Source organism: Aegilops tauschii, chromosome 4 (genome assembly GCF_002575655.3).
Source record: "Aegilops tauschii subsp. strangulata cultivar AL8/78 chromosome 4, Aet v6.0, whole genome shotgun sequence".
NCBI lineage: Eukaryota > Viridiplantae > Streptophyta > Magnoliopsida > Poales > Poaceae > Aegilops > Aegilops tauschii.
The window spans coordinates 465,305,971-465,320,649 of record NC_053038.3 but is presented as its reverse complement, the minus strand read 5'-3'; the positions used below and the strand labels follow the sequence as shown (position 1 = coordinate 465,320,649).

Below are 14,679 nucleotides of genomic sequence, written 5' to 3'. Positions count from 1 at the left end.
AGTGTTGTTATTTTTCCTAAACTCCTCATTTCCATCCATTATCCATGTGAAGCTTTCTCTACCTATCCCAGCCAAAAAAATATACTGTATATAGAAAATAAATGAAACTAAGCCACACTAAGCTACAAGATCAGCGGCTGGATTTCAGGCGGCCGGCGCCACCGCGCCGGCTCCCGAGCCTTGTCCTCCTCTCGTCGGAGAGCTGCCTGGCGAAGCCGGCGAGCGCGTCGGCGTTGTTCCCGGCCCCCTTTACCTCCTCGTACCTCCCGGTCTCGACGTTCACCCTGGACACCCTCTGCGCCAGCATCCGCTCGCCGATCCTGAGGAGCTCCGCCATGTTCTCGGGCGTGGCGGCGTCCACCGTGGCCGCCGGGCCGTGGAGCGAGTTGTCCTGGATGCGGAGGTAGTTGGCGTCGCTGTGCAGCGACTGGAAGAGCACGGCGGCGTGGATGTCGACGAGGTCGGAGCTGGCGGCCATGAAGATGTCGATGATGGGCGCCATGCCCTTGTTGCGCAGCCAGCTGATGATGCCCCACTGGGAGCACTGCTTCGCCGTGTACAGCCCCTGGTCGGACGTCGAGCCGGTCCCGACGGACAGCACCAGGAACTTGCCGCAGTCCGACGGCTCCACCGGGTACAGCTCCTCCCTGTCCTTGCCCATCATCTTCTTGGTGATCTGCGTCATCGCCACCATCGTCTGCATTTCTCACGGCTCAGTTCATCAGTGTGCTCGGGTCGGGCAAGCGTGTCTGAACATCTGACCGACGGACAGAGGCTTGATTCGTTACCGGATTGTTGGCGGCGACGCCGCCGTCGATGAGGTTGTACTCGCGCTCCTTGCCGTTGCCGTCGTGGGTGTGGAAGTGGTGCGCGGGGAGGTAGGTCGGAGCGGCGGAGGTGCCGATGCACACGTCGGCGAGTCGCGCGTTCTTCAGGGGCATGCTCTTGGCCTGCACGCACGCACGCGTGATCCATCACATTTTTAGCCCCATGTCTGTCTGATCCATGATCCAAGGATGGATCTATCTGATCATCACATTAGTTCTCTTATACATATAAAATTGGCATACGTCGTATGTGGAGAAGATGATGGGCTGGAGAAGCTTGACGTCGAAGGTGGGGATGACCACGTCGGTGAGCGCGTCGGACAGCCTCGTCTCGCCGAGCATGCTCTTGATCTTCCCGTGCAGGTACTTGCCGTTGTACCTCGGCCGCCTCAGCGACGCGGTCACCGCGGCCAGCGCGCACCTCCTGGCACAACTCAATGCAATACATACATCAATCACCAGTTCAGCTCGCACGATCCATGTCCATGAGATGAGATCGTTCGCGCTCTCACCTTTGCGGGAAGATGTAGGGGCCATTGTCGAGGTAGAAGCGGTTGACGTCCCTGGCGGCGAAGAGCGGGCGGCCGTCCTTGCCGGGCGCGGTGATCATGGCGGTGATGAGGCCGCCGGTGCTGGTGCCGGCGATGCAGTCGAAGTAGTCGGCCAGGCGCGCGCCCGGCCCGTCCAGCTCCTGCAGCTTGGCCTCGAGGAAGGCGAGGATGGTGCCCGGGATGATGCCGCGGATGCCGCCCCCGTCGATGGTCAGCACCGTCACCCGCTGCCCCGGCGCCACCGGCTGGCCCACCACGCTGCCCGCCATCGCCCTCGTGCTGCACGACTCGCAGGGTCGCCGGCCCCAGTAGCTTGCCATCGATTGAACCCGGCGGCCACGCGTCCGATCGATCAGCCGCCGACGCAAACCAACGTACGACACCTCGGCCGAAAATCAAGAGGAAGACGACGAGATCGGTCGCCGCACGAGAGGGTAGGCAGATCGATGGCGGTAATTGGTGGGTTTGCTAGCGGCGAGCGAGTGGCTGCTATGGCTTGTGCCGTAGCGCGCGCTGGTCTATTTTTGGAGTGAGAGAGGGCACAGTAAACAGTTGCGGGTGTGGTTAACTGAAGACATGCAGACATGCAGTGGAAGAAGAAGGAAGCGGTCGGTATTGTGTCGTGGCGCAGACAGTGCGAGAGCGCGTTCACTCTGACCAAACTGAAGACGCCCCAAGGCCCAAGCTGAGTTCTTCCTTTTTGCCGGGGGAAGAGAGATTTCATTACTCAAGGAGGCTTCTCAGCCTTACACAAGTTCACAATAGAATCCAGCCCCGAAAACAGCCAGACCGCTGTCTGAGATGTGCCGCGGCCGTACGCGGTGAGCTCGTGACTAACTTTATTCTGCAAACGACTAATATGAGTAAAAGAAATCTCCCTCGAGTCATCTGCCATCATCCGTCGGATCTCCTCAACAAGTACGCGATGCTGCGACCGGTTCTCCGAGGGTGCTGTAATCATCGACACGGATTCTGCACAGTCTAGTTCCACCATGATCGGCAAATTTGTCCCGTGCAGGGCCAACGCTAGGCCCTCTCTACATACTGCTAGCTCCGCGTGAAGACCATTGTCGCATGCATGCAACTCCCTACACGCTGTATATAGAATTTCACCTCTCTCGTCCCGCAGAAGCATGCCTCCTCCTGCTGCACCAGTAGCCTGTACGTAACCACCATCACAATTGAGCTTCGTCCATCCTCGAGCGTCCAAGGTCTCTCATACCGCTGCACATGTACCTTTTGAGTGGTGCGCTCTCCCTCATGCAGCACCATCTTCCCTTTCTCCATATCAGCTTGAGGGAATTGTTGTATACACAGTAGCGAATTAATGTATCCGAGAAGGAATCTGCGGGATGCTTCTGTTGGCGGTGGCACCTTGTCATGGGTGATCTTGTTGCGGATATACCACACCCGCCACATGATCATAAGAACCACCATGCGCGCCGTCTCCGTCAGAGGGTCCAGGAGTGTGAAGAGCCACTTCGGTCCGTTGTTGCAGATGGACTCCACCTTTGGTATTTGCCAATCTTGCACCATGGCGTGCCACCGTTCCTTGGCGAGTGGGCACCTGCACAGCGCGTGGAAGCCGTCCTCTCGTTCCACACCACACAGGGGACAAACATCAGTAAGTTCGAGGTGGAGGGAAAATGTGTTTGCCCATGTGGCGAGGGAGTTTGAAACAATTCTCCATGCGAACACACGTACCTTAGGAAGAGCATGGCACCCCCATATGATCTTCCAGATGGCGTGACGACCATCCGATGCCCTGCTCGTGGCGGTTGCCAATGGACGCTCGCGCTCGTCCATGGCTAAGCGATAGGCGGAGCGAACAGTGAAGATACCGTTCCTCTCCGGCGCCCATGCGATGATGTCGTCGGTGACACGCGGCGATGTGCAGATGCGTGTGATGGTATCGATGTCAGCGGGAAGAAAGTGGCGTCGAAGCAGGTCCATGCGCCACGCGTCGGACTCGTCCAGGAGCTCCGCCACTCTCCAGAGGCGGCATGTTCCTTGCTGAGTGATGGGTTGGTGCGATGGCTCACTAGGGAGCCAGCGATCCCGCCAAATACGAATACTCTGACCATCTTCGGCACGCCACACGATGCCCTTCTTCAAGAGCTCAAGACCATACTGGATGGCCTGCCATGCCCAAGCTGAGTTCACTGCAAACTGTTCTATGCATCGCTCATGACGAAGCATAAGTAAAGGCCCGGCTCGAGATCTTGCCCGGGCTGTTTTTCTCTTCTCGTTCGCTAGCTAGCTCGCCGTAGAGTTTTGTTTTTTTTCTTGTTTCTGTCTATTGGTTGGACTGGTCCGGTTTTCATCGGATTTAATCTTTCTTTTCTTTTATGTGTTTTTCTATGCTGTTCTTATCAGTTTTTTTCTTTCTTTATGTGTTTCTTTACAATTTCCATGGTTTTCTTTTGGTTTCCATTGATTTTCTTTTATTTTCTTTTTGTATGTTTCTTTACCATTTTCGTCATTTTTTCTTTTTCTGTGTTTCTCTTTGCAGTTTTCAATGTTGTTTTATTCTTTCCTTTTCTATGCGTTTTATCTAATGTTTTCATGCCCCTCAACTTTTAAAATGTTTTCATCGATTTTCTTCAGTTTTTGTTAGTTTTTTTATTTCTTTTTTGTATGGTTTCCTTTCCCCTTTTTCCTTTTTCCTTATTTAATACATGTCTATTTTTTCAATACAAATTATACATTTTTCATATATATCTACTTTTTTACATATTGAACATTTTTTAAGTATATGTTTGGTTGTGTGCTTTTATTCATGTACACTGTACTTATATATATATATATATATATATATATATATATATATATACACACACACACACATATGAAACATCTTTCTGTACACGTTGAACAGTTTTCAAACATGATTAACATGTTGTAAAATATATGTTTTGACGTATACACTGTACATTTTTTGTATACATAAAGTACATTATATGCTTTTCATGACTATTTTTCATGCATATTCTACATTTTTTGTAAACATCTGAAACATTGTTTTTATACACAGTTAGCATTTTTAAAATACATAATCAACTTTTTTCAACTATATGTTTTGTTGTGTACTTTTTCATACACATTATACATTTTTTGTATACAGCAAGGATACATTTTTTACATTCAGCTGGTTTTACATTTAAATCGGAAACGCTCCTTCGCGAGCGAGCGTCGCGAGACCTCTTTTCCTCACGTTATCGAAAGACGAGGACAGATGGGTAAAGTGAGTTACCTCCCAATTTGTAATATTTAATACGAATCATGTCTTATTTGTGCCAGATCATACAAATGTGTAAAGTGAGTTATTTTTTATGCGTTTGGATGCCACCTCCAAATTGAGATCTTACACTTTAGAGTATAGAAGGAAATTGCTGGCAATTTAGGTTGGCTGAACATTCTTTGCCAATGGTATAGTAAATACCTTATTAACTTCTATTTATGCTTGGATACAGCTCCTAATTGTTGTACCTTACTGTACATCACTACATAGATACTCCCCCTGTCCGAAAATATTTGTCATCAAAATGAATAAAAAATGTATCTAAAACTAAACTACATCTAGATACATCCCCTTTTATCAATTTTGATGACAAGTATTTCCAAACGGAGGGAGTATATGTTTTCTTAGTAATGATAAATTTTAGAATAAACAAAAGAAATACATTTTTTATGGGAACATGAATATATATATGGTCAAAATTGTTTACTCATCAGACCAGGTAACATCCTGCGTACCGATGTTGTGGACCAGACCCAGGGCGCCCCACACCGCCGGCGAGGCGTCTACAACGTTGTTGGCGCATGGCTCCTCGTAGTTGTGCTCGGCGTCACAACCCTTGACGAAGTCGCACTCGTCCACCACCTTTGCGCTCACTGAGCTGCCACCATTTCCGGTAATCTTGATGGTGCGGCCGCAGCGGGACATGCCGTTGAACCAGCCGGTGGAGAGGGTGACGACCATCGTCGTGGTACGCGTTGTCGCACTCGGACGGAAGACCTCCGTCCTTGCCCTTCTCAAAGCTATTGAGTGTCAGAACGGCCGGCGTGGTCGCGGAGACCGGCGGCGAGCAGAGGAACTGCACGTACTGCCTGCCGTCGACGCAGCAGTCCGGGCTGTTGCTCATCTCGCAGTTGCCGGACCTGCCCGGGAGGTAGCCACTGGGCTGGCACCCGGCGGCGTCGAAGCCCGCGCGCCGAACCAGGCATGACGCGGTGTGGCAGGCCAAGAGCGCGGCCAGGAGGAAGACGGCCATGGCGGGTCGAGCTCCCGTAGTCGCCATCTTGTTGTTGGCACCTAAAAGAACACTTTGATTCAAGGCTTGATTAATCGTGTTTCTTTCGGCTTGATCGCAATGGAATTAGAGGTGCGTAGGCGAGCATATACGAGCGGCCGAAGCCACGCGGAGCCTGGAAACCTCCGCGGGCATAAGCAGCAACTCGATCACAACGGAAGCAGAGTCGATCCCAAATTCACATTGATACTTACACCGGCCGTGTTTTCTTTGCCAGTTTGCCCCTTGAAAATAGTATATGCCATATCTGGATACCTGCGATAGATTTCATCATTAACGGCTGCAAAATTCTCCTAGGGAAACTCAAATAGGTCCATACCTTCTGCCTTAAAGCGAACTAAATGAGCTGCAAATGGTTCCATCCCGAAACACAAAATGGGCCCTTAAATGGCATTTCACAACAGCCCCAAATGGCACCCCAGACCAAGTCATGGGATCATTTCCCCCTCTGTAGTTTCTCTCTCTCAAAAAAGAAAAAAAAAGAAAAGAAAAACCATCTGTAGGCTTTTTTTTTTTCGAGGAACCGGCAGGAGCACTGCCTTTTCATTTCAGACGAAAAAGAGGGTTTATGTACAAAGATGACAGGTTTTTCCGGGCAAACCTGACGAAACCCTTATAAGAACCGTTGTGGTATGCTAAGTGAACCAAATCACCCAATGCCGGTCGCCACTCGTGCCCTGCCAAAGGCGCAAGCCCGCATTCTTATGTCGTCGAGCGCAATGGCCGCCACCTCTAGGTGAGTGAGGCGGGTGCCGATGAATATCCGGCGGTTGCGCTCCTTCCAGATATTCCAAATGGTGTAGAGGAAGTGACCGCTACGCCGGCCTCTTTCGTCCTTGGACAGGGGACAGATGAGCCGATCCCACCAGTCGGAGACTCCCATGGGAGGCGGAATTGTCATCATGTTCGTCGGCGCCTCCCCGGTCCATGCCTGAACATGCGACCAAACCGCAATCGCAAATGGGCAGTCCTTGCAGAGGTGAGTTGCCGTCTCCGGTGCTCCCAGACACAGCGGGCATGTAGGATCGTGCGGCCATCCGCGAATAGCGAGCATGTCGGCCGTGAGGATCTTTCCATGGAGCACCAGCCAGGAAAAGTGCTTGCATTTGGGTTCCGCGTGTGCCTCCCAAATCTTCGTCGGCGAGAACCTGGGAAAGGAGCCAGAGAATTGGGCTGTATATGCCGAAGCCGCGGAGTAGATTCCATTTGTAGTCCAACGCCAGGAGATGGAGTCCTCCCTGTCCGTAGACAGAGTAACCTGGGAGGTCAGAGATGCTATCGAGATGAATTCCTGCAGGTGTATGGGGGACTGAAGGCGGGCGACTGATCTGATCCAGTTATCCTCATGCAACTCCTTGTACACTGTTCTCTGCTTTCTTGTGGCGATTTTGTATAATCCGGGAGCAAGCATCCTAAGGGGACCCTTTCCGGTCCAGTCATCATGCCAGAACAGAGCTTTGTGGCCGTTACCCAGCACGATGGAGGTCGAAGCTCTGAATAGCGCCATATCCGAGTTGTCGCAGGGTAGGGCAGAGCCCACCCACTGACGGCCAGGGTCGGTCCACATTAGCCATGGCCAGCGTAAGCGGAGAGCCCGACCAAATCTCTCTAGGTCTATGATTCCCAACCCACCTAGGGCCTTTGGCCTGCACACAGTCTTCTAGTTTACCAGGGAGTGCCCTCCGGTCGCATTCTCGGAATTTAGGCTCTCCGGGTCTGTGATTCACACCGTCTTCTGTAGGCTTTAGTAGTACTACACTATAGCAGTGAAACAATTAGGCTCCAAATGGCCGGATATTGCCTTTGGAGCCGAGCTCCATGGAGCTCGGTTTTGAAAAATTCAAAATTCATCAAATTTCACATTTTCCGCGTTTCAAAAAATTCTGATGCGAGCTCCATGGAGGCATAACACACATGTGTGTAAATTTTCAGGGCAAAATACATTGAAATGAAGGCTGTGCAAAAAAGACAAATCTGGGGCATTTTAACACATGATACTATTCATCTTCCCAGGCCATGAATTTGTCTTTTTTGTACAGGTCGCATTTCAACGTATTTCATCATGAAATTTTACATATATACACATATTGTTTACTTGCACAAATTTTTTCAGACTTTTTTGAAATCAAAAAGTTTGAATTTTGAATTTTTCAAAAAAGGCCTCCATGAAGGCCGAGAGCCAAATGGCCTTCATTATCAGCCAAGATGGTTCAACAAGGAAGGTTGCTATGAAGATTCTCTGCAATAAACAATCAAACTGACATATATACATCAAAGACTTCCTCTCTCTATCAGACATACGTACAAATTAAACTCTAAAGCTCACAAGCTTATGCTAGTACATACCAGACGATATCAGTGGCGAAGCCAGGGCCTGCCCCCTAAGGCCAACTCCAACGCGCTATCCCAAATGAAAGCGGGTCTTGTCCTTTTTGTCCGTTTAGGTCGGTTGAGCGGACGAGTGTGTGTGGTTTTGACCGGAGTGGTCCGTACGCCAACACGGCCGACACATCCCTAATTTGTGGATGAAAAACAAAACTAAATCCAAATAAAAACGAAAAATAGATAAACTTAATAGTTCAATCGTTGCCCAAAGTCCAGTTACATTAATAATAACTTAAAATAAAACATTAAAAGAAGAAAACTGCGACGGCCATCGGATCCGCATCTAGGCGTCGTGGTTGTCCTCCTCGTCCTCGTTGGTGAGGTCAACGTACTCCGGTGCCTGCGCCCAGGGAAATGCTTGCTAGTAGGCAGCCAGAGCCGCCGCTTGCGGCCACATCGAGGGCCTACTGCTGCGCCGGCTACTGCGCATGCTCTGCCTCCTTTGTGTGCTCGCGCCGCTCCTCCTCCTCGTCGCGCTCCACCTCCATTAGCTGCTCCGCGAATGCCCGCTCCCTGGCCAGCGCCCGCGCCTCCCACTCCAGGACGTGCTGGCGTTACTCCTCCTCCATCACGCCCAGCGAAATAGGCGGGCACGAGACGTAGATGGGTGCAGTGATGTCCACTGGTAGGTGTTTTGCATGCCGGGTGCGGGCGGTGATGACGGCGGCATGAAGGCCTCCACGTTGGCCACGCCGGTAGCGCTTTCGGCCAACGCCTGGGCGAGGCCAGGTCACCGCGCCTCCTCCTGTGCTGCAGACTCCTCATATTGCCGCCGATTGGCTGATGACCTACAAGTATAGTGGAGTGTGACAGTCTTCGAGAAAAGTATTTCAACCCAAATTTATTGATTTGACACAAGGGAGCCAAAGAATATTTAGAAGTTTTTGAAGGAAATATGCCCTAGAGGCAATAATAAAGTTGTTATTTATATTTCCTTATATCATGATAAATGTTTATTATTCATGCTAGAATTGTATTAACCGAAAACTTAGTACATGTGTGAATACATAGACAAACAGAGTGTCACTAGTATGCCTCTACTTGACTAGCTCGTTGAATCAAAGATGGTTAAGTTTCCTAGCCATAGACATGAGTTGTCATTTGATTAACGGGATCACATCATTAGAGAATGATGTGATTGACTTGACCCATTCCGTTAGCTTAGCACTTGATCGTTTAGTATATTGCTATTGCTTTCTTCATGACTTATACATGTTCCTATGACTATGAGATTATGCAACTCCCGAATACCGGAGGAACACCTTGTGTGCTATCAAACGTCACAACGTAACTGGGTGATTATAAAGATGCTCTACAAGTGTCTCCGAAGGTGTTTGTTGGGTTGGCATATATCGAGATTAGGATTTGTCACTCCGAGTATCGGAGAGGTATCTCTGGGCCCTCTCGGTAATGCACATCACTATATGCCTTGCAAGCAATGTAACTAATGAGTTAGTTGCGGGATGATGTATTACGGAACGAGTAAAGAGACTTGCCGGTAACGAGATTGAACTAGGTATTGAGATACCGACGATCGAATCTCGGGCAAGTAACATACCGATGACAAAGGGAACAACGTATGTTGTTATGCGGTTCGACCGATAAAGATCTTCGTAGAATATGTGGGAGCCAATATGAGCATCCAGGTTCCGCTATTGGTTATTGACCGGAAATGTGTCTCGGTCATGTCTACATAGTTCTCGAACCCGTAGGGTCCGCACGCTTAACATTCGGTGACGATCGGTATTATGAGTTTATGTGTTTTGATGTACCGAAGGTAGTTCGGAGTCTCGGATGAGATCGGGGACATGACGAGGAGTCTCGAAATGGTCGAGACGTAAAGATCGATATATTGGACGACTATATTCGGACATCGGAAAGGTTCCGAGTGATTCGGGTATTTTTCGGAGTACCGGGAGAGTTACGGGAATACGGGAGTACATATGGGCCTTAGTGGGCTTTAAGGGAAAAAGAGGAGAAGCCACGAGGGCTGGCCGCGCGCCCCCATGGGCCTAGTCCGAATTGGACTAGGGGAGTGGCTGCGCCCCCTCTTTCCTTCTCCTCCCCCTCTCCTTCCTTCCCCCTCCTAGTAGGACTAGGAAAGAAGGAATCCTACTCCTACTAGGAGGAGGATTCCTCCCCCCTTTGGCGCGCATAGAGAGGCCGGCCGGCCTCCCCTTGCTCCTTTATATACGGGGGCAGGGGGCACCCCATAGACACACAAGTTGATTGTTCCAAGCTGTGTGCGGTGCCCCCCTCCACCATAATCCACCTCGGTCATATCGTTGCGGTGCTTAGGCGAAGCCCTGCGTCGGTAGCAACGTCATCATCGTCATCACGCCGTCGTGCTGACAGAACTCTCCCATGAAGCTCTGCTAGATCAGAGTTCGCGGGACACATCGAGCTGAACGTGTGCTGAACTCGGAGGTGCCGTACGTTCGGTCTTTGGATCGGTCGGATCGTGAAGACGTACGACTACATCAACCGCGTTGTCATAACGCTTCCGCTTTCGGTCTACGAGGGTACGTGGACAACACTCTCCCCTCTCGTTGCTATGCATCACCATGACCTTGCGTGTGTGTAGGATTTTTTTTGAAATTACTACGTTCCCCAACAGTTTTAGCAGTTGAGTTGTCAATTTAACCACATCGGGAGAGATAACTTTCCTGCAACAATGTATTAGTAGCACAGTAATATGACAACAATGATAACATAATAATAGTAACAACAATAGTAACAAGTTTACAAAGTAGTACAACAATAAGAATGGCGTAAGCATGGAGTAAGCGATGGGGTTGCTTGGATGAGATTCAGTATGCAGCAGTCACTGTTGGAAATATGCCCTAGAGGCAATAATAAAATAGTTATTATTATATTTCCTTATTCATGATAATTGTCTATTGTTCATGCTATAATTGTATTATCTGGAAACCATAATACATGTGTGAATACATAGACCAAAACATGTCCCTAGTCAGCCTCTAGTTGACTAGCTCGTTGATCAATAGATGGTTATGGTTTCCTGACCATGGACATTGGATGTCGTTGATAACGGGATCACATCATTAGGAGAATGATGTGATGGACAAGACTGATGACCCACAAGTGTAGGGGATCTATCGTAGTCCTTTCGATAAGTAAGAGTGTCGAACCCAATGAGGAGCAGAAGGAAATGATAAGCGGTTTTCAGCAAGGTATTCTCTACAAGCACTGAAATTATAGGTAACATATAGTTTTGTGATAAGGTAATTTGTAACGGGTAACAAGTAAGAATTGTAAATAAAGTGCAGCAAGATGGCCAATACTTTTAGTAACAAAGGACAAGCCTGGACAAACTCTTATATAGAGAAAAGCGCCCCCGAGGACACATGGGAATTATCGTCAAGCTAGTTTTCATCACGTTCATATGATTCACGTTCGGTACTTTGATAATTTGATATGTGGGTGGACCGGTGCTTGGGTGTTGTCCTTACTTGGAAAAGCATCCCACTTATGATTAACTCCTATTGCAAGCATCCGCAACTACAAAAGAAGTATTAAGGTAAACCTAACCATAGCATGAAAAATATGGATCCAAATCAGCCCCTTACGAAGCAACGCATAAACTAGGGTTTAAGCTTCTGTCACTCTAGCAACCCATCATCTACTTATTACTTCCCAATTCCTTCCTCTAGCCCCAAACAATGGTGAAGTGTCATGTAGTCGACGTTCACATGACACCACTAGAGGAGAGACAACATACATCTCATCAAAATATCGAACGAATACCAAATTCACATGACTACTAATAGCAAGACTTCTCCCATGTCCTCAGGAACAAACGTAACTACTCACAAAGCATATTCATGTTCATAATCAGAGGGGTATTAATATGCATAATGGATCTGAACATATGATCTTCCACCAAGTAAACAACCTAGCATCAACTACAAGGAGTAATCAACACTACTAGCAACCTACAGGTACCAATCCCAGGCTATGAGACAAAGATTCTATACAAGAGATAAACTAGGGTTTGAGAGGAGATGGTGCTGGTGAAGATGTTGATGAAGATTGACCCCCTCCCGATGAGAGGATCGTTGGTGATGACGATGGCGATGATTTCCCCCTCCCGGAGGGAAGTGTCCCCGGCAGAACAGCTCCGCCAGAGCCCTAGATTGGTTCCGCCTCGTGGCGGTGGAGTTTCGTCCTGTAAGCTTGCTTATGATTTTTTCTCGGACGAAATACTTCATATAGCAGAAGATGGGCACCGGAGGGCCACCAGGGGGCCCACGAGACAGGGGGGCGCGCCCAGTGGGGTAGGGCACCCCCACCCTCCTGCCTAGGGTGTGGGCCCCCTCTGGTATTTTCTTCGCTCAGTATTTTTTATTATTTCCAAAAATAACTTCCGTGGAGTTTCAGGACTTTTGGAGTTGTGCAGAATAGGTCTCTAATATTTGCTCCTTTTCCAGCCCAGAATTCCAGCTGCCGGCATTCTCCCTCTTTATGTAAACCTTATAAAATAAGAGAGAATAGGCATAAGTATTGTGACATAATGTGTAATAACAGCCCATAATGCAATAAATATCAATACAAAAGCATGATGCAAAATGGACGTATCAACTCCCCCAAGCTTAGACCTCGCTTGTCCTCAAGCGGAAGCCGATAATGTAAATATGTCCACATGTTTAGAGATAGAGGTGTCGATAAAATAAAATACGGACATGAGGGCATCATGATCATTCTTAAAACAACAACATATATGGATATTGTCATATGATTTCTTATGCTCAAGTAATAATCTATTCACATTGTCAAGTATGAATCAGAAACTTCATTGAGAACTAACAAACTATAATCTCAGTCATTGAAGCAATTGAAATTTATCATAACATCGGAAAGAGTCAATATAAAAGCTTTTCAGCAAGTCCACATACTCAACTATGATCTAGTCTTTCACAATTGCTAACACTCATGCAATACTTGTGGTTACAGAGTTTTAATCAGACACAGAGAAATATAGGGGCTTATAGTTTCGCCTCTCAACCTTTTACCTCAAGGGTAATGTCAACAATAATAGCTCATGCTAACTTACATCCAATTAGATATATGTATCAGGATCTTTCCAACACACTGTGCTTGCCAAAGGATAAAATGTAAAAAGGAAAGGTGAAAATCACCATGACTCTTGCATAAGGTAGAAAATAAAAGTAAAAGATAGGCCCTTCGCAGAGGGAAGCAGAGGTTGTCACACACTTTCATGGTTGGATGCACAAAATCTTAATGCAAAAGAACGTCACTTTATATTGCCACTTGTGATATGGACCTTTATTATGCAGTCCGTCGCTTTTATTTCTTCCACATCACAAGATCGTATAAAGCTTATTTTCTCCATACTAATAAATCATACATATTTAGAGAGCAATTTTTATTGCTTGCACCGATGACAACTTACTTGAAGGATCTTACTCAATCCATAGGTAGATATGGTGGACTCTCATGGCAAAACTGGGTTTAAGGGTATTTCGGAAGCACAAGTAGTATCTCTACTTGGTGCAAAGAATTGGCTAGCATGAGGGGGAAAGGAAAAATCAACATGTTGGATGATCCATGACAATATACTTTATCTCAGATATAAGAAAACATGACCCATTACGTTGTCTTCCTTGTCCAACATCAACTCTTTAGCATGTCATATTTTAATGAGTGCTCACAATCATAAAAGATGTCCAAGATAGTATACTTATATGTGAAACCTCTCTTTCTTTATTACTTCCTATTAATTGCAACGATGACCAAAACTATGTTTGTCAACTCTCAACAACTTTTAATCATCATACTCTCTTTATGTGAAGTCATTACTCTCCATAAGATCAATATGATCTCTTTATTTCTTTTTATTCTTTCTTTTTCTTTTATTACCTCAAGATCATAGCAAGATAATCAAGCCCTTGATTCAACACTAATCTTTATTATATAGCTCACGGACTCGATTACATAAAGGGATCATAAGGCAAAACTCAAAACTAAATCATACTAAATTTTTATTCTACTAGATCAAGATATTACTAAAAGGATCGAACTAAGAAAAACGGTAAAGATAGGAGTGTGATGGTGATACGATACCGGGGCACCTCCCCCAAGCTTGGCAGTTGCCAAGGGGAGTGCCCATACCCATGTGATTATATCTCTTTTGCTGGTGAAGGAGATGGAGGTGATGATGGATAGTCGCACATCAAGCGTAAGAGGTCCTCCAACTTACGGATAATGCCCTTGAGTGCGATGATATTCTCCTTCAACAAAATATTTTCACGTGTGAGATACTTGTTTTGTATATGAGCTAACTCAATCATCTTGAAAGCTTCGATCTCAGTTGGGGTAAGAAGATTGTCATCAAGTTGAAGGATGTCTTCTGCTGCCGGAGCTTGGTCCTCCGTGGCCTTCTTGATCCCTTCATCCTTGTTGATTTCCATGGGTTCTTCCCTCTTCAGCTCTATCTTCATTAGCCAAGCATCGTTGTCACCATTGTTGGAGGAGGGGGACGACATGATGCCTGGCCTTGACAACCCTGACAGAAAACAGCTCGAAACAAGAACAAATGATATTTGCGTGATACAGGAGTCA

The 14,679-nt window shown here is 47.4% G+C and overlaps 1 protein-coding gene and 1 pseudogene across 1 annotated transcript; both read right to left on the bottom strand.

Moving 5' to 3' along the window:
- Positions 1-12: 12 nt before the first annotated feature.
- On the bottom strand, positions 13-1,698 carry LOC109738125 (patatin-like protein 1). Its single transcript, XM_020297222.4, has 4 exons — positions 1,340-1,698; positions 1,071-1,251; positions 789-950; positions 13-697 (listed from the first exon to the last, which is right to left on the bottom strand). The coding sequence occupies exons 1-4, from the start codon at positions 1,696-1,698 to the stop codon at positions 131-133; spliced, it is 1,269 nt and encodes a 422-aa protein (XP_020152811.1). The 3' UTR covers positions 13-130.
- Positions 1,699-5,102: 3,404 nt separating this feature from the next.
- LOC109738124 (putative ripening-related protein 5) lies at positions 5,103-5,652 on the bottom strand (annotated as a pseudogene).
- Positions 5,653-14,679: the final 9,027 nt, after the last annotated feature.

Coding starts and splice junctions, on each gene's coding strand:
- LOC109738125 (XM_020297222.4), bottom strand. CDS start 1,698: ATGGCAAGCTACTGGGGCCGGCGACCCTGCGAGTCGTGCAGCACGAGG. Junction 951..1,070: donor TCATCTTCTCCACATACGAC/GTATGCCAATTT, acceptor GCGTGCGTGCAG/GCCAAGAGCATGCCCCTGAA. Junction 698..788: donor GCGTCGCCGCCAACAATCCG/GTAACGAATCAA, acceptor TGAGAAATGCAG/ACGATGGTGGCGATGACGCA.